This window comes from Erinaceus europaeus, chromosome 10 (assembly GCF_950295315.1).
Source record: "Erinaceus europaeus chromosome 10, mEriEur2.1, whole genome shotgun sequence".
Lineage (NCBI taxonomy): Eukaryota > Metazoa > Chordata > Mammalia > Eulipotyphla > Erinaceidae > Erinaceus > Erinaceus europaeus.
Window position 1 is genome coordinate 78,658,392 of NC_080171.1, and position 19,643 is coordinate 78,678,034.

General features: G+C 45.4%; 1 protein-coding gene across 3 annotated transcripts in view; it reads right to left on the reverse strand.

Annotated features, from left to right (window-relative positions):
- Positions 1 to 356: 356 nt before the first annotated feature.
- The window catches only part of GNB1 (G protein subunit beta 1), a 105,185-nt gene continuing 85,898 nt past the window's right edge, over positions 357 to 19,643 (reverse strand). For all 3 annotated transcript variants that reach the window (XM_007529497.3, XM_016191025.2, XM_060199879.1), the window contains 5 exons: positions 8,110 to 8,176; positions 6,005 to 6,206; positions 4,493 to 4,709; positions 2,270 to 2,381; positions 357 to 2,081 (listed from right to left, as the gene is read on the reverse strand). In XM_007529497.3, the coding sequence (XP_007529559.1) occupies positions 2,275 to 2,381; positions 4,493 to 4,709; positions 6,005 to 6,206; positions 8,110 to 8,176 (593 nt within the window). In that variant the 3' untranslated portion in view covers positions 357 to 2,081; positions 2,270 to 2,274. The remainder of the gene's footprint in view (positions 2,082 to 2,269; positions 2,382 to 4,492; positions 4,710 to 6,004; positions 6,207 to 8,109; positions 8,177 to 19,643) is intronic.

Below are 19,643 nucleotides of genomic sequence, written 5' to 3' on the forward strand. Positions count from 1 at the left end.
GCACAGGAGCGAGCTGTGCAGTCAGGAAAAGTGTCTATGGAAGTCTCTATGTCTTGGGAAGACAGTGTAGGCTCTGACAGCTGGGGGGTAAGGGGGCCAGACAAGGCCCAGGGAACACTTCCCTAGTGCCTTGGACAGCTGTCTGAAGTGGGGAAGAGGCCACCAGTGTAACCTGGGTGGGGTGACTTAGGAAAGACAGAGACAGGGCCCTCCCAAGAACCCAGATGCTCTGGGGTGGGACACACACACACACATGAAGTTCACGTGAGCAGCTCTACCAGGCCCCAGTGTTAGGGGCCTTAGGCCCCACTGTAAAATGAAATAACCCCAAGAATAAGCAGCCACACCAACATCCCTCATGTCAAACTGCTTTATTACATCTTAAATAACAGTACAGTTGAATATAGTATCTATCTTGCATCCAGCTTCCTTGCAGTACACTGACTTAAAATTAAATACAAAAGGTGAGGGGAGAGGGCGCAGAGCTCTAGAGGGTGGAGTGGAAAGAGAAGGAAGGGTTTCGTCTGTACTCTCTCTGCCAGATCCAGGCCTGCCGCAGGTCACAGCACAGTTTGTACAGGATGTTGCGGAAACAGGATGGACAGAAGCCACTACTGCTGCTATGGAGGAGTGCCTGGGTAGAGGGAGGGGCCCACAACTGCTGCCCACCGGACTCGGAACAGGAAATGCTGTGTGTTAGAAAAATGATCTGCCTCAGATGCCAGAGGCTGCTCTGTAGGAGAGGCAGGCCGTGAGAATTTCCAGAGGGAGGCGGCCAGGGGTCGCCATGCCTTACCTCCCCCACCTGACAGTGATGACTTGGGATAGGACTTCTTTTTTTTTTTTTTTTTCTTTTTTTCGAGAAACAAGGAAAACAGTGACTGATGCTGCTGCTCGTGAGTGTGGAGCTGCTTACTGTACTGCTTCTGAGGCTGTGCACAGAGTAGCAACAATAAGTGGATAGAGTCGCAATGGTTACAACTTTAAAGAGGTTATTTCTTAAAAGAAAACATCTAAGGACTGAGTCCTATATGCACTTTTGAGCATTTCTACAGCATGCGATTCTAAGAGGAAACCCACCCAGTATGGCAAACGATCAATTTTTTTTTAAAATTTAACTTAGAAAGTTTGAGATCATTATTTTCAAAACATTGATTTGTACATTGTTTCATACACAAATAATTGACTGACTATCCAAGCACAGGACGTGATGCCTCTCCTCAAAACAGAGGCTTCTGATGGTGGGGGTGGGACACCAGGTAGTGTTAGGCTATTATGAGAAATGGACCTCCAACTTCATGAGGAAACCCAAGCTGAGATTAAAAACTGAACTGAGCAGGTAGAAGATAGGGAGAGGGAGAAAACGGTGCCTGACTTGAGCTTACTGGTCACCATGCACCCAGGATGACAGCACCTGCCTGGTCACTCACATCTCAGCGCTCCCCCCTTCCCCACATACCACCTCTGTGCACAACGGTGTGACACTAGACACAACAGAAAAACCCAGAGACTAGATTTACAGCATTGACAATTTCAGAGAGAATGTACTCAACTCTCTTTCTCTGCTTTGCTATTCAACAGAAAAAAGGAATATTATTTTAAAAAGGAACTATGAATGCTTTCAAAATCCTGCTACAAACAACCTGAAATTTAGAACTGGTTACAAGATAACTTATTTTGCATGAACATTACAGAACTGGATTACTGATCTAAAATTTAAATGAGCTAGTGAAAAGGTATGTCTGTCTCACAATTATACTCAAGTTTACCTTCTGATTAACATTTTTATTATAGTATTTCCTTTTAAGTTCATTCAAAACAAAAAAAAAAAAAATAAGAAAAAAACAAAGACAATGGTCCTGGAAGGAATGCACAATTTGTTTTAGTTTACAGCACAGAGATTCTTCTCTTAATAGGAATTGTGCTCTTGGTTTCAGCAATAAGTGAAGGAAAAAGATCTTGCCCTTTTGAAGTTCTGAGGGGGAGGTGCAGGGCGTCCACATTAGTAGGGGTGGATTGGAAATGCTATCACTGAACGCTTCAAGGTTGGAATGGTCTTCCAGTCGCCGCATGTCCAACAGCTGTTTAAACAGAGTTAAAGGAACAGTCACCTCACTGCAGACTCACATCAGTACCACTGTTCCTGTGAGTGGTGCTAACCTCGTCACAGCTCTCAACCAACTAGTCAGGACTAATCTAGAAATCAGGAGTGCCTAACTATGCTGCAAAGGGGTGGAGTGGGGGCCAGGGCACAGGGCTGCTCTGTTACCTGTCTTAGTTCCAGATCTTGAGGAAGCTATCCCAGGACCCTGTTGCCACGGCCATCCCATCATCAGTCACCCCAAGACAGCTGACACGGTTGTCATGCCCAGCCAAGACACCTAGGAACAAATGATAGCACAGTCACTGAACGGCCTTGAGGTGCCCGGAGACACCACAGGACTGGTGAGCAGGTGCACTTGCAGAGGTCCTATCAGTGAGAAAATTCAAGGAAGGAGAGGGACTGTGGTCAAAGCAAAAACTGCACTACAGACCAACTGGAATCAAAGTACTCTTCTCTGGAAAAGAAAAAACGGCTTGAAGGGCTGCGTGGTAGGACAGTGTGCGCTTCACCATAAGACAAAGGGAAGGGGGCCAGGTGGTAAGTAGCGCAGCAAGTTAAGCACACATGGCGCAAAGCGTAAAGACTGGCGTAAGGATCCTGGCTCCCCACCTGCAGGGGGGGGGTCACTTCACAAGTGGTGAAGCAGGTCTGCAGGCCTGTCTCTCCCCCTCTCTGTCTTCCTGTCCCCTCTTGATTTTTCTCTGTCCTATCCAATAAGGACAGCAATAACAACAATAAACAACAAAGGCAACAAGAGGGGAAAAATAGCCTCCAAGAGCAGTGGATTTGTAGTGCAGGCATGGTGCCCCAGCAATAACCCTGGAGCCAAAAAAAGAAAAAAAAAAAAAAAGTGAAATGTACAAGGACTGGGCTCATTCCCCATGCAAACCACCAACCAATGCCATGATCTCTGTCCAGTCAAGAGTTTTCAAATGAAAAAGAGATGTAAACTAGAGAGTCGAGTCTGACATATAGACAAGTGAGCAAGTGAGGACACTAAACATACACCATCCAACACCCAACATATATCATCGAACTAGGCTCTCTGAGATTTATTCTCTGGCTTCTGGAAAGAGATAGAATATGCTGGCTGTGTGGTCTGGGAGGTGACACAGTGGATAAAGCAGTGGACTTTCAAGCATGAGGTCCCGAGTTTGATCCTCAGCAGCACATGTACCAGAGTGATATCTGGTTCGTTCTTTCTCTCTTTCCTTTCTCATAAATAAAATCTTAAAAAAAAAAAAAAAAAGAAAGAATGGGAGTTGGGCGGTAGTGCAGCGGGTTAAGCGCATGTGGCGCAAAAGCGCAGGGACCAGTGTAAGGATCCTGCTTCAAGCCCCCGGCTCCCCACCTACGGGGAATTAGCTTCACAGGCAGTGAAGCAGGTCTGCAGGTGTCTATCTCTCCCCCTCTCTGTCTTCCCCTCCTCTCTCCATTTCTCTCTGTCCTATCCAACAACAAGGACATCAATAACTACAACAATAATAACTACAACAACAATAGAAAAATAAGGGCAACAAAAGGGAAAATAAAATAATAAAAAAAGAAAGAATATGCTGGCTGATGATTACTCCAACACTGAATACTGAGTACTGGGGAGAGGGGTGATGTCTGTTCCTGTGTGATGGACCCAGGGCCCTCACTATGATGGGAATGGGCACTAGCCAGAGACAGAAATATACAACAAATAACCCAGGGTCACTTGCATCAACTTCTAGGCTCAAGAGACGCTGAAGTAAAATGAAAAAAAAAGAAAAGTCTGACATGGGCCAGGCACACACATTACCACATGCAAGGACCCAGGTTCAAGCCCCCATACTAACCTGAAGGGAGGAAGTTTAATGAGCAGTGAAGCAGTGTTCAGTGTGCAGGTGCCTCTGTCTCTCTCGCTCTCTATCTCCCCCACCCCTCTAAAATACTCTCTTGTCAAAGAAAAAGAACGCTCCCCCTCTCCGTCTCCAAATGGCCTCCATCTTAGAATAGTCACAACAGAAAGGTACAGATTAGATTGTGTTATATTCAATAGTAACCCTGGGACAAAAGACTGGTGGCTAGTTGACAGACCCTGCAGCTGGCAGCCATGCCTTTCTCTGCAATTTCACTCCTACCAGCACCTCACAGTATTGAGAAGGGTTCTTGGTGGGTGTACAGATAGCCTTCCTGCCAGTCTGAGAGATACAAACCAAAGCTTCAGAGCTCAAGCAGTCATGCCCATCCTGCCAGATGCTACTCAGAAAGGCCCCAATTAGAGTGCCGAGCTGGGGTAGTGGCTCTGCCCATGGATTCTGAGGTAAACAGAGCTTCAGGTTCAAAGCCTGTCCTCTCTAGAAGCCAGCAATTCACTGCTCTGGGGAAAGAAAAAAAAGAAAGGCCCCAATAATCACCTACCTGCCCTGTCGGCTTTGAGTGCATCCCAGACGTTGCAGTTGAAGTCATCGTACCCTGCGAGAAGGAGGCGCCCACTCTTGGAGAAGGAGACAGAGGTGATTCCACATATGATGTTGTCGTGGGAGTAGGTCATGAGCTCCTGATCTGCACGGAGGTCAAACAGCCTGCAGGTCGCATCATCTGAGCCAGTGGCAAATGCATTGCCATTTGGAAAGAACTGGAAAGAACAAATTTAGATAGTATACAAATGCCCAGAAATAAGGGCGGCCTGCTAGCGGGGCTGCTGCCAGCAGCAGAGGAGAAAAGGCTGAGCCAGTGCTACATGCCTGAGGAACAAGGAGTCCTTGATACAGGCTCACGAACTCCAGGCACAGGGCTAGGGCCCCACTGGGAAGCATACAGAAGCACTCATGCATGTTGTTGTCTTCCCCAAAGAGGACATCTTGCTGAATAATACATTTTTCCAAGGAAACAATGAAGGTATGGGCATCACCTCATGGACTTCTGCTTGACTGTAAGTCACCAGCTCTCAGGCTAAACTCATGGAGGGAGGTGGGGAAGGGACCCAACCCCACCAAGTTCCTCCATGTCTCAGGAAGCTAGGTCTGAACCAAATGTCAAGCAGCTGGTAATGCCAAGAAGGGAAGACTTGTTAACCTGGCATTCCCTGAACTGCGGGGGTAGAGGACTGCATGGCACCCAGCTAAAGTCTGCCCCTTCCCTGACTGGGATAGTACTGAACCATCTGCTCTCACATCAGAGTAAGGCTTCATCGTCCCTGCCACTGGCTCACCTTGGGACTGGGAGAGGTTGGGACATAGTGGACATGCCACCAATGTCTATGGTAACTGTAGAACCAGCTGACTTCAATGATACATTTTATCACAAGCAGTTTGCTGGGGGCCACAAAACAGTTCACCAAGGTAGAATGTGCACTGTGCCATACATGCAGCCCAGACTTGAACTCTGACCCCGCACAGGAGTGCAATATAACAAAAGAGGAAGCTTCAGTGCTGTGGCATTTGTTCCTGTCTCTGCCCCAATGAAAAAGCCAGACTGGGAGGGGTGGAAGATTGCTTGCATAAGGTCTGCCAGCTCCACAAATGAATAAATGAACAAAGTTCATGTAGTAATGCTCAGGATTCACCTGCAAAAGATCCTGGGTTCAGTCCTGGCACCACCAACAGCCAGAGCTGAGTGCTGCTCTGATAAAAAGAGTCTCTAGGGCAGGGGTAGATAGTATAATGGTTATACAAAGAGACTCTCATGCCTGAGGCTCTGAAGTCCCAGGTTCAATCCACTGCACTGCCATAAGCCAGAGCTGAGCAGTGCTCTGGTAAAAAAAATAAAAGGGGGAGGGGGGTTTCACAGGGCTATCTCTGTCAATTAGGCTGTACATGTGTAGAAAGGAGAGAGTAGTGAATCCTGAAAAAACACGGTGAGATGTGAGGACACATTCTTTAGTCAGTAAGGACCCGTACTGCTGGAAGGTGATGGGGGACCCCAACTCACACAGATGGCATTGATGTCGGACTCATGGCCAGTGAATGTTTGCCGGCACATCCCTTCTCGCACATCCCAGAGTTTGGCTGAAGCATCACAAGCACCAGAAACAAATAGTCTGGTGTCAGGAGCAAGAGAAAGGCTCATAACATCCCCAGTGTGTCCAGTGAACGTGGTTGTCTGCTGGCCGGTCTCAATGTCCCACAGAGCACTGCAGCAGGAACACATGACAAGCAGAGTCACCTCTTTTTCTATATGATCAGCCATGTGACAAGCTGTCCTCTCAGTCACCTCACACTTCAGTGAGCCTCTATGCTTAGACTCAAGACACTGATTTTGTAATGAGGCTTTTTTTTGGAAGGGAAAGAAACACAATACAGATGAGTACATGGCCACAGGTTGTGTTCTCTGCAGCAACTCAGATGCCAACAAACAGGAGTGAGCACACTGTTAAAGTAGGGACATGTGTGGTCTGAGGGGTAGCCCAGTGGGTAGTGTTAGACTATTAAGCTCAAGGTCTCAAATATGATCCCTAGCAGCACATGTACAAAGTTATGTCCAGTACCCTTTCTATCATCATCACTGCCATCAAATAAGGACATGAGTGTTTATATGGATTGCAGGGGGCTGCTGCTAGGCAAACGCTCTCTCTCCTGCCACTAGTCTCAAGTCCTCGAGGGTCTCACAAGCAAAGGTATGAAGCCAATACAGAGGGAACAATGGCTTCGAGCAATTTCAAGGTCCCATGGCCCTTTCTTAGAGTCATTAACAGGAGAGCATCTGAGGCCCAGCCATGGTCACTGTGTGCTTTAGGGTGTAAGAAGGAGACACCCTAACAGCACGGTAAGCAGAGTGCGGCTGGCTACGTAGGTGAAGTTCTGGAGGTGATAAACCTCTGCCACTCTGGAAAGTACCTGCACCAAGAAGGGCTCCTGTTTTTGGCTTCAGAGACTGGCTGAGCCCAAAGTGCGAACCCAACCAGACTCCTTCAAGCATACAGGGACTAAGGAACTCACAGAAAACAAAACATTGCCAGGAGTCTGGGGGTAAAGTTAATAAATGGAAGAGCTAAAAAGAGGGGGGAGGGGGAGAGAGAGAGAGAGAGAGAGAGAGAGAGAGAGAATAGCCTCCAACAGATTATTGACATCTCCAAGGCTGACAGGTGAGACTCTAAATCCTTTTTGAGTTTGTGAAAGTGTACAGTGAGGACAATTATGACACACAAGCTGGCGAGAGGTTGGAAATCAGCATGGGGCTTCACCATAAGACAGACAGATACATGGAGACATTTCCATTCTAAACTAACTCTTTCAATTGCTATTTCATCTTTCAATCAAATGCTTTGGTGTCAACAAGTGCAAAACTTGTACTCACTTTCTCTCCCTTTCAAAAAATAAAGAAAATGTAAAAAAGAAAAAGAAATCAAAGTGTTGATGTAATCCACTTGGAACCCTGATATCTGATATATATATATTTTTTCTCCTACAGGGTTATTGCTGGGCTCGGTGCCTGCACCATGAATCCACCGCTCCTGGAGGCCATTTTTCCCCCTTTTTGTTGCCCTAGTTGTTGCAGCCTCGCGGTTATTATTGCCATTGTTGACGTTGCTTTGTTGTTGGATAGGACAGAGAGAAATGGAGAGAGGAGGGGAAGACAGAGAGAGGGGGAGAGAAAGACAGACACCTGCAGACCTGCTTCACCACCTGTGAAGCGACTCCCCTGCAGGTGGGGAGCCGGGGGCTCGAACCGGGATCCTTACGCCAGTCCCTGCACTTTGCGCCACTTGCGCTTAACCCACTGCGCCACCGCCCGACCCCCGATATCTGATATTTTTAAGTGGTGCTCAATGTCCACAATGAAATGGTGCTGTCATGCACCCCTAGAGGGCAACTGAAGAGCACTTCAACAGGCAGAACATGCAGGGCTGGCCTAGCAGGCACTCTGCTCCTGTAGCTCAGCTGACAAGAGTACTGAACACACTCACCACTTACTGACATTTGTGTCTGCAGACTCCTGGGCATTTCCAACCAAGTGCGGCCATACCCACACCAAGGACATCTCCTGTATGTCCACCTCTGCTGGGAGAGGGTGTGGGAAGGAGTTCAGGTACTCACCAGGTGGTGTCTCCAGAGCTGGTAACAATCTGATTGTCATCCAGGAAACGGCAGCAGGACAGGTAACCTGACAAGAACAAACCCATATGACCCAAACTGCCAGGCCCCACTGTCTTGTGACTTTCAGAACATGCACCACTGGCAGTGTGACTATTCTTTTTTTTGCTTTTAACACCAGAGCACTGCTCAGCTCTGGCTTATGGTGTTGCGGGGGACTGAACCTGGGACTTTGGAGCCTCAGGCATAAGAGCATTGTGACTATTCTTAGAGGCCCCATGTCCAGGTTAGGACAGAAGTCCTGTTGGCTCACCCAGTGTGCAGGACCACAGTGGGCCCTGTTGGTGAGTTAGCATGGCCAGCCAAGCACGATACACTAGGGAGGAATAGCAAACACATGGAAGTGCCAACTGCATCTCATGCACTTCTGCCCTCACTCCTCCCCAGTCACTTGCTTATTCCTCTAGGATGACCTCAGTGCCTACATGGGGGCTTCTTATCCGCCTGGAGCTCACACTCCAGCAGAGAAAGAGAAAACGGCTTCAAGAGAGCCTGAGGCGTGAGGGACAGGCACAAAAGAGCAGAGTGGGTGGGCTGCAGAGTCCCTGTGAGCCTTCTGGAGACACAGCCAGTGCTGGGGCATCAGATGCCAGAACAGGAATAGGCTTGTTTTCTAGAGTCAAGGGACACTGTGACACCTGAGCGCCCTACCCCCTGTGAATCGGAAGTAAGGCAGACATGGCAAATGTGTGCACATACCCAACCCCAGGCAGCTTTTTGGAATGAGGAAAAGCAAAAGAAAGTTAACTGTGTTTAAGATGTCCATCTGGTGTGAAGTCTACTCTGATCCTGGCTTATCATGGCTTCCACTTCCCTTCTAATGACCCTGAGCACTGGAAGCAAACCCACGCTGGACAGCTGCTCAGTGGGTGACCTAATCTCGGCTTGCCAAAACCAGCCAGCTTTCTGGCCCACACCCAAGCTGTGGATCAAACCATGTAAATCAGCAAGTGAAAAGATAAATAAAAACTAAGTACATGAAGGGGGCCGGGTGGTGGCGCACCTGGTTGAGCAGGAACCAGGGTTTGAGCCCCCGGTTCCCACCTGCAGTGGCGAAGTTTTAGTGAGTGGTGAAGCGGTGTTGTAGGTGTCTCTCCTTTCTCCCGCTCTATTTTCCTCTACCCTCTCAATTTCTGGCTGTCTCTACCCAATAAATAAAGATAATAAAAAATAAATAAAAGGGCTGGATGGTGGTGCACCTGGTTGAGCGCACATGTTACAATGCTCAAGGACCAGGGTTCGAGCCCTCAGTCCCCACATGCAAGGGGAAAGTTTTGCAAGTGGTGAAGCAGTGTTGCAGGTCTCTCTCTCTCTCTCTGTTTCTGTCCTTCTCTATAACCCCCTTCACTCTGGACTTCTGGCTGTCTCTATCAAATAAATAAAGATAATAAAAATATTTTTAAAAAATACTTTGCTAAAAACAAACAAAAAGAACATGCAAAGAAAAAAAAAAGCCCAATTGAGGGGTTTTGATGTGAAAAGTATTAGAATATTCAGAAAATACTGACAAATACTACTCAATGTGAGAGCGAAATGGCTCAGCACGCAGAATGCAGGACTAGCAAGCCTGAGGCACAGGTTTGAGCCCTGGCACTGTAAATGCCAGAACACTGCTCTGGCTTACCTTCTCTTCCATGTCTCTCTCTGTCTCTCTCTCTCTGTCTCTGTCTCTCTCTCTCTCTCATAAAATAAATAAAAGCCAGGGGGTGGCGCACCATGTTATCTCGCATAGTACAAAGCGTAAGGACCCACACAAGGATCCTAGTTCGAGCCCCTGGCTCCCCACCTGCAGAGTGGATGCTTCACAAGTGGTGAAGCAGGTCTGTAGGTGTTTTAGCTTTCTCCCTATCGTCTCTCCCCCTCTCAATTTCTCTCTAGCCTATCAAAAAAAAAAAAAAAAAAAAAAAGGCCACAGGAGTAGTGGTTTCATAATGCAGGCACCGAGCCCCAATAATAACCCTGGAGGCAAAGCAAATAAATAAAATCAATACACCATTAAATATGATTAAACTGACTCCTACAGGAAAATATTTACAGGTAGTACTTCAAACTATCAGCTAGCTAAGTAAGTACCTAGAAGGGGCTATGTGTTCCAGCACTTTCTAGAAGCCATATACTGTCTATAGTACCACTGGGGACCAAATGGCTAAGCTGAAGCCCAGCAAGGACAGTTGCCTACACTCTTCACCTAACCCTCAGCCCACGTTCACTTAATCCACAGTTGGCAGGAGGCTCCTTCTAGGTATAGACCTTTTTTTTAAAAAATATTTATTTATTCCTCTTTTTAAAAATATTTTTAAAATTTTTATTATCTTTATTTATTTGATAGAGACAGCCAGAAATCGAGAGGAAGGGGGCATATAGAGAGGGAAAGAGATAGTGAGACACCTGCAGCATTGCTACACCACTTGTGAAGCTTTCCCCTTGCAGGTGGGGACCAGAGGCTTGAACCTGGGTCCTTGTGCACTGTAACATGTGTGCTCAACCAGATGCGCCACCACCTGACCCCATTTATTCCCTTTTGTTGCCCTTGTTTTTTTTTTTTATTGTTATAGTTATTGATGTTGTCGTTGTTGGACAGGACAGAGAGAAATGGAAAGAGGCGGGAAGAGAGAGAGGAGGAAAGATAGACACCTGCAGACCTGCTTCATCACTTGTGAATCGACTCCCCTGCAGGTGGGGAGCCGGGGGGCTCGAACTGGGATCCTTAAACTGGTCCGTGCACTTTGTGCCACAAGTGCTTAACCCACTGTGCTACTGCCCAATTCCCGATATAGATCTTTTTGAAGGCTGGGCCTCAGTTCCACCCCCTCACTGGAACAGTCCCTGTCCCTTGGTGCAAGTCAGCTTTACCCTCCTTCCTTCTTGAAAGACACCCAAGGCCCTACCACATGCCCCACCAAAGCACTTAAAGACACCTGCCTGTGAACACAGGGAGGGTAAGAGAGCTGTGGACCCCGTGCCACTGCCCTCTCAAGTAGACAGGGTCCCATCCTGTAGTTTTTAGTTTATCTTAGCTTGGTATAGATTGCACTGCGTCCTGCATGAATAAAGAGATACTGCGTACAACCCAGCCGTGAGTCCCGGGTCGTCTGTTACCCGCCTGTGAAGCCAGCCCGGCGAAAACAACATATGGCGCCCAAACAAGGGACTGACATAAGCCCTGAAACAGGGACCGGCACCTACGTGGGACCTAACCCGCCCATCGCCCAGATAAGTAAACTTGGCTACCCATCCGCCATGGGTTGCCTTTCTACTTATGAAGAGGTTTGCCAAAGCCTCTACTGTTTCATCATGAAACAGTACTCTGTTTCATCATGAAAAGTTACTCTGTCTCTGGAACATTTTGCTCTGGGCCACACTTTGTTTCCCTGACTGGGAACTTTGGTTTCTTGTGACCCTAATCATAGAGCTTGGGAGATGCACGGAGATTTCTCCTTGGACTTTCTGGATTCCCTCTCCCATGTTTCCTGAGGAAAAGGACTACATTTTGCTCCAGGCCACAGTTTGGTTCTTTATGACCGTGATCGTAGACCTTGGGACATGCATGGGGATTTCCCCTGGGACTTTCTGGACTTCTTCTTGAATGTTTCCCATGGAGAAGGACTACTTTAATTTGAGGAGCATTCTCAAGTACCCTGGCAGTCCCCAAGAATGGAGACACGTGGTTAGTTCTACTCTCCTGATTGGATTCTTTCTTCGATGGGAAGACGCTTTTAAAAGTAGATGCCTGAAGCAATCCAGCAGGAACAGTCAGAAGCACCCTAAATGGAATTTCGAGGAGCTTTTTGGACTAGGACGCCCTCCGGGGACTCATGATACTACATGGTGAGATCTGTTTCATAAGAGAGTGATTTGAATGACTGAATTTTTGTTTGACATTGACTTAAAAAAAAAAAAAAAGCTAGACGCAGCCATGATTTCTAGAGACATCCAGAAACAATCCAAAAAGTTGTTTTTTCTACTCAAATGGAATTCCTGGAAATCCATTTGGATCCTGTTCTCTGACATCGCCCACAAGATGGAATGACTACAACACACCCCTGGAAACCAATGATGTGACCTGGCACGACCTGAAGAAACAGATTCACAGACTCCAAAGACCACTCTCTACAGAAAAGAAGAATTCTGGTGGCCGACATTCCCCATTGAGACAGACATGCAGCGTTTCATCCCTTGGCATTTTCTTCTGTGGTCAGCTACTTTGGACTGACACCTCCATCGGACTTACTGGTACACGCTGCTGTGTTTCTCAAAGACTAACTTCAGCCAATTGCCTTGAGACTTTATAGACCATGTTCCCTCGCCTGCAGGCTCTGTCCTGAGAGGCAGAAAACTCCCCCTCATTATGTTATGCCCACAGAGGCATGAAGCACCCCAAGAGGCAAGAGATGCCCACAGAGGCAGGAAACGCCCTTTGAGGCAAGAGATGCCCTCAGAGGCATGAAGCGCTCCCAGAGGCAAGAAATGCCCTTTTGCCTGCTAGGCCTTGCCCTTTGAGGCAAGAAACGTTCCCCTTGGCATCACACTGGTTATTGTTGTTCGCCTATTTTGTTTTCCATGTCTTATGCCAGTTCTTTTGAAAATGCCTGTACGATATAGGTTTCTGTTCACCCCACAATCCTGATACTATGGCCATTAGTTAAAAAGAAAGGGGGAATTGGTATGCTTCTAAAAACCCCTTCTGTTTCATTAGTTTAATACCCCCTGCTTAACACTGTATTCTATTTACATAACTACTGTATTCTATTTACATAACCACTGCAGGGCATTGGTTCAATCCCCACTGGTTCATGATATGTTTTTGCTCCGCCCCCTCTCCTTGTCACACTTTGATTTTCACCAGTCACTTTTCTCTCCACCCTCTCTATGTCACATCCTGTTCCCACCCTACTGGGCTAGTATATTTATAAGGACAAGATTGTTTGTAGTTTTTAGTTTATCTTAGCTTGGTATAGATTGCACTGCGTCCTGCATGAATAAAGAGATACTGCGTACAACCCAGCCATGAGTCCCGGGACGTCTGTTACCCGCCCGTGAAGCCAGCCCGGCGAAAACAACACCATCCCAACCCGCACAGCACAGCACAGCACAGCACAGCACAGCACAGCACAGCACAGCACAGCACAGCACAGCACAGCACAGCACAGCACAGCACAGCACAGCACAGCACAGCACAGCACAGCACAGCACCAGCTGGCTAGCAGTTAGCAAAAAGAAGGTGGGGAGATAGGGCCTGGCCCCCACACTAAGACTCGTCCCTGGAAAGCAGGAGTACCCTTCCTCTCCCTCAGAGAGTCAGAAGAGATAGGAAAGCAGTATCTGAAGGGCTGCTTTAGCCAGCACTGTCTTATTTCTCTAGTTTGAGATTTCAAATAGATACACGTAAATTACTTTAAATAATACTAAGCGTTGTCAGTTCATACTGTTACAATTCCCTTTTCAGTCCTTTCTGTACTAACATACTGAGAAAAAAAAATCACAAAAAACATTTTTTTCAGAACAAATTTTTTGTCTCCCAGAAACAGAAAGTGGCAGCTGAAGAAGCTTCCATGAGGTGACCAGATATGAAAGTCAGTGCAGACGTGTCACCCTGTATAGTGAGGATGGAGCCATGCCCTGGTTTGAGTCCAGGTTTCAAGAATCCCCTCTGCTGGAAGGTGAGGTCCAGGGCTGTCGCTCAGTGAGGATCTTGTGTGTGCTCCTCTCACTTAGCTCTGCAGGAGTCCCTCTCTTGTGCAAACTGCTTAAATGTCCATTAATAATACTGCAAATGACTACACCATAAAATGGAAGACTCTCCAACTCTTGAAACATTTTAAAGTAATTTTTCCACTTTTCTACAAGTGAACACTTGAGGCAGCTACAGGCTGGTGGTTGGTACTAGCTATATGCAGGCTCAGCTCCAGGGCACTAACACAAAACTACTTAGTGTTAAAGGGGAAAAGTCAATCCAGAAGTCAATATATGCATCAAATACATTCCTCAAGAATGAAGGGAATGAGACGACCGGGCAGTGGTACACTAGGTTAAGTGCACATAGTACAAAGTGCAAAGGCCCTGAAGGATCCCAGTTCAAGCCTCTGGCTCCTCACCTGCAGGGGGTTTGCTTCACAAGTGGTGAAGCAGGTCTGTAGGTGTCTTTCTCTTTCTCTCTACCTCTCTATCTTACCCTCCCCCCCTCTCAATTTCTCTCCGTCCTATCCAATAAAATGGGAAAAAAAAAAAAATGGCCACCAGGAGCAATGGATTCATAATGTTGGCACTGAGCCCCAGCCACCAAAAAAAAAAAAAAAAAAAAAAAGAAGGGAATGACTGAAAACAGATCTGTTCTAACTATAAGAAGCATAGGTGTATGTGTATCTGGCTGAAAAGAAGCCTGAAGAACTACTAGAAATAGTAAATATGCGACTCGGGAGGTGGCACAGTGGATAAACAGACAAGACTCTCACATGGGGTCCTGTGTTTAATGGCACCATTAATAACATAGTGATGCTCTTGTCTGATTTCTCTCCCTCTTTCATCATTCTTTTCATGTTAACAGATAAAAATCTTTTTTTTTTTTTTTTTGCCTCCAGGGTTACTGCTAGGGCTCAGTGCCTAGGATTCAGGATTCATGAATCCTGGAGGCCACCCACCCCCCTTTGTTGCCCTTGTTGTTGTAGCCTTGTTGTGGTTATTATTGTTATTGTTGATGTCTTTTGTTGTTGGATAGGACAGAGAAACTGGAGAGAAGAGGAGAAGACAGAGAGAGGGAGAGAAAGGTAGACACCTGCAGACCTGCTTCACTGCAGGGGGAGCTGGGGGCTCGAACCGGGATCCTTACACCGGTCCTTGCGCTTTGCACCATGTGCGGCTTAACCCGCTGCACTACCACCCAACCCCCATAAAAATCTTTTTTTAAAGGAGCATCCTGGGAGGTGGTATAGTGAGTAAAGGTGTTGGACCTTCAAAAGCATGAGGTTTTGATAAGCAAAGCATATACAGAGTGATTATCTGGTTGTCCCCTCTGTGCTCGCTCTCTCTACACACACACACACAAACATATATACTTATGTGTACACTTTTTTTTTTTTAAACCAGAGCACTGCTCAGCTCTGACTTATAGTGTTTTGGGGATTGAACCTGGGACTTCAGAGCCTCAGGCATGAGTCTTTTTGTATAACCATTATGCTATCTACCCCTACCCATTTATAAAAATTTTTAAAGGAAAACATATAAATGAAAAACAAGCAAAAAGACTGTAACATTTTTTTTGCCTCCAGGGTTATTGTTGGGGTTCAGTGCCTGCACCTCGAATCTACTGCTCCTGGAGGCTATTTTTCCCCCTTTTATTGCTTTTTTTTTTTTTTTTAACCAGAGCACTAATCAGCCTGGTTTACATTGGTGCATGGCATTGAACCTGGGTCTTTGAAGCCTTGGGCATGACAGTCTGTTTGCATAACTATTATGCTATCTACCCCTGCCCATTGCCTTTGATTCATGTGTTGTTGTTGGATAAAACAGACAAATCGAGAGAGGAGGGGAAGACAGAGAGAAAGATAGACACCTGCAGACCTGCTTCACCTCTTGTGAAGCAACCCCCCTGCAGATGGGGAGCAGGGGTATGGGGGCTTGAACCGGGATCCTTGTGCTGATCTTTGTGCTTAACCTGGTTTACTAAAGCCCAGCCCTTAAGACTGTAACATTTTATACAAAACATTGTAAAAACAGACTATACATTTTGCTTTCTAGATTAACAACTAAAAAATTTAAGAAGTGGGGGGCTGGGCAGTTGCACAGCAGGCTAAGCACACATGGCACAAAGTGCAAGGACCGGTATAAGGATCCTAGTTCGAGCCCCCGAGTCCCCACATGCTGGGGAGGGGGGTTTGCTTCACAAACGGTGAAGCAGGTCTGCAGGTGTCTATCTTTCTCTCCCCGTCTTGCCCTCCTTTCTAGATTTCTTTCTTTCCTATCTAACAATGACAGCAACAACAGCAACAATAACAACAATGATAAACAAGGGCAACAAAAGGGGGAAAAAAATGGCCTACAGGAGCAATGGATTCATAGTGCAGGAACTGAGCCCCAACAAAAAAGACAAGAGAGAGCTCTGAGACAGAGAGAGAGAGCTCTCAGTGCTGAGGATTGATCCTGTGACCCTCTAGGGTCTCAGGCATACTAATCCTGTGCCCTAACTTGTTTATCTCCTCAGAGCAAAATTCAACTGCATCAACGTTACCTAAAATATATATAAACTAATCAAGAAATATATATTTTTCCTCCCTTCCTTGCCTCACAGGCAATCACTGGGGGTCCAAGCCTTCATGATTCATCCACTTTCAGACTTTTTCCTTTTTTTTTTTTTCTTCTTTCTCTGTGTTATTTGATAGGACACAGAGAAGTTGGAAGTGGAGTAAGAGGTAGAGAGGGAGAAAGATAAGATACCTGCAGACCTGCTTCACCACTTGTGAAGCATCCCCCTAGCAGATGGGGAGCAGGGTCTAGAACTCAGGTCTTTGTGCATGGTCAAGTATGTACTCAACCAGCCACTGCCCAATCCCTGAACTAAGCAATATTTTAAAGGCAGAAAATTTTAAAATAAAGGTAAAAAGCAAGACCCAACTATACAATATCTATAAGGGATTCTTTAGAATGATACAGTTAAGATAAGCAAAAGTAGACAGGAAAAATTACCATGAAAATAATAGGTCAAAAAAAAAAAAAAAAAAAGAAAGAAAGAAAATACTAGGTCTAACAAGGCTAGAGTGGCTGTCGACTTTATTATAAAGATACAATAATCATGAATGTGTACTGTTAACGAGCTCAAAACATACGAAGCAAAAGTGGATAGACTTAAAAGGGAAGACAGTTAAATGCATAAAGAGCATTTTTAAAACCCTCTATCAACAAATCACAGAAATAAAATAAAGCAAAGAAGGGTAAAAAATTGGTAAAATGTACAAGATACTGTCTTTGAGGGCTCAGGTTGGAGCCAAAGCTTCCCCCTTCTAGGGAAGCTTCACAAGCAATGGAACAGGCTACAGGTGTTTTTCTTTTCTTTTAATTTTTTTTATTGTTGTTGTAATTATTGTTGCTATTGATGTTGTCGTTGTTAGATAGTTCAGAGAGAAATGGAGAGAGGAGGGGAAGACAGAGAAAGGGAGAGAAAGACAGACACCCACAGACCTGTTTCACCGCCTGTGAAGCGACTCCTCTATAGGTGGGGAGCCGAGGGCTCGAACCGGGATCCTTATGCCAGTCCTTGCACTTTGCGCTACGTCCTCTTAACCTGCTGTGCTACCGCCCAACTCCCTACAAGTGTTTTTCTATCTCCCTATTCTCTGTTTGTATCATAAAAAAATGTAAGAAAGCAATGGTATAGGAAGTCTGAATAGCATCAAATCCCTGCTTTAATTAACAGAGAACACTGTTGAACAATTTTGTAGCAAAATCATTGTGACAGACTATTTGCTCCATTAAAAATAAGTCTTGATAAATTTAATAGAATTGAAAATAGGTAGAATGTTTTCTGAGGAGCCAGAGAGATAGCATTATGATTATGCAAACAACTATTGCTCAAGGCTCAGAGGTCCCAGGTTCAGTCCTTGGCACCAACATAAATTAGAGCTGGAATAGACTTAAAGGGGATAGAGTCTGGTAATAAAATAAAAATCTGGACATAGTGAGATTTTATTAGAAGTTAGTAATGAGGGAGTCGGGCTGTAGCGCAGCGGGTTAAGCGCAGGTGGCGCAAAGCACAAGGACCGGCATAAGGATCCTGGTTCGAACCCCGGCTCCCCACCTGCAGGGGAGTCGCTTCACAGGCGGTGAAGCAGGTCTGCAGGTGTCTATCTTTCTCTCCTCCTCTCTGCCTTCCCCTCCTCTCTCCATTTCTCTCTGTCCTATCCAACAACGACAACAACAATAACTACAACAATAAAACAAGGGCAACAAAAGGGAATAAATAAATAAAATAAATATTAAAAAAAAAGTTAGTAATGAGTTACAAGGAAGGTTTACGTACATAAAATTAAACAGCATATTTTTTATTAACCATTTTTTCCCTAAACCAGGTCTGGCTTCTGATGGTGCCAGGGATTATTAAAGTCTTTTACATAACCATTACACAATCTACCCAGTGAGACAGCATATTACAAATATTTCACAATGAATGATAATGCAGCTAAAAACACACTGAGGGAGGTTTATAGTATTAAGTGCTTATATTTGCTAAAAAGCTTAAAGTTTTACCTTAAAAGGCTATAAAACTAAGAGGAAAATAACCCCAAAGTGAGTAGAAGGTAGTGATGGAAGACAGAAATCAAATATAGGGAAAATATCACTAACAGGTCAAAATTAATTTAGCAGAGTACTCAAAAAGCAGTAATATTTATTCCATCAATTATGAATACTTCTTGATCCTAGCTGGGTCTATTTTGGGGAGATGAGAATACAGTCATAGAAGTAAAACTTAGGATGAGACTTTCCCTTTCAGAAACACTGTGCCTTTTGCTATAAATAATAGTTGTCAATCGGAGGAAAACTAAGTATACTACTAAACATTCCAGCTGGCTATAGTCAGAAACACTGTGCCTTTTGCTATAAATAATAGTTGTCAATCGGAGGAAAACTAAGTATACTACTAAACATTCCAGCTGGCTATAGTAAAAAAAGAAGTGATACAGGCCACAGGATGTGTTAATTGAAATGTGTCGAGAAATTTGGTGAAGGAGAGGGAGAAAATAAAAGTTGGGGGGGCTGGGTGGTGGCGCACCTGGTTGAGCACACATGTTACAATGCACAAGGACCCAGGTTTGAGCCCCCAGTCCCCACCTATAGGGGGAAAGCTTCACAAGTGGTGAAGCAGTGCCGCAGGTGTCTCTCTGTCTCTCACCCTCTCTATCTCCCCTTCCTCTCTTGATTTCTGACTGTCTCTATCAAATAAAGATAATTAAAAAAATTTTAAAAATAATGAAAGAAAGAAAGAAAAAGTTTGGGTAAGCTGTTAAGTGAAAGAATGCATGCTTTCCATGTATGAGGCCATGGGTTCAATTTCTGCCACCAAAAAAAATACACTCAAAGGCCAGGTGGTGGCACATATTACAGTGTGCAAGAACCTGTGCTCAAGCCCTTAGTCTCCATCTACAGGGAGAAACTTCAACAAGTGACGAAGCAAGGATTTAGGTGTATCTCTGTCTCTTTCTATCAACCCCTTCCCTTTCAACTCATTTGTTTCTATCCGATAATAAATAAAAATATATTTTTTAAATAACATTCAAAAGACACATTGCACATATATAGCCATGCATGTTTGGATTAAGAAATTCCTGCTGATAGGTGCTCAAAACAGAAGATGGATTATAAGATAATAGTAGAATAAATAATGCCACAAAATATAAGGAGGGGAGGGCAGGGGAATGGGAGGGAGGGAAAAAGAAGGGAGGGAGGTAGCTGGATGCTTGCTATGAAGGTAGATCCTTTAAATAGGAGCT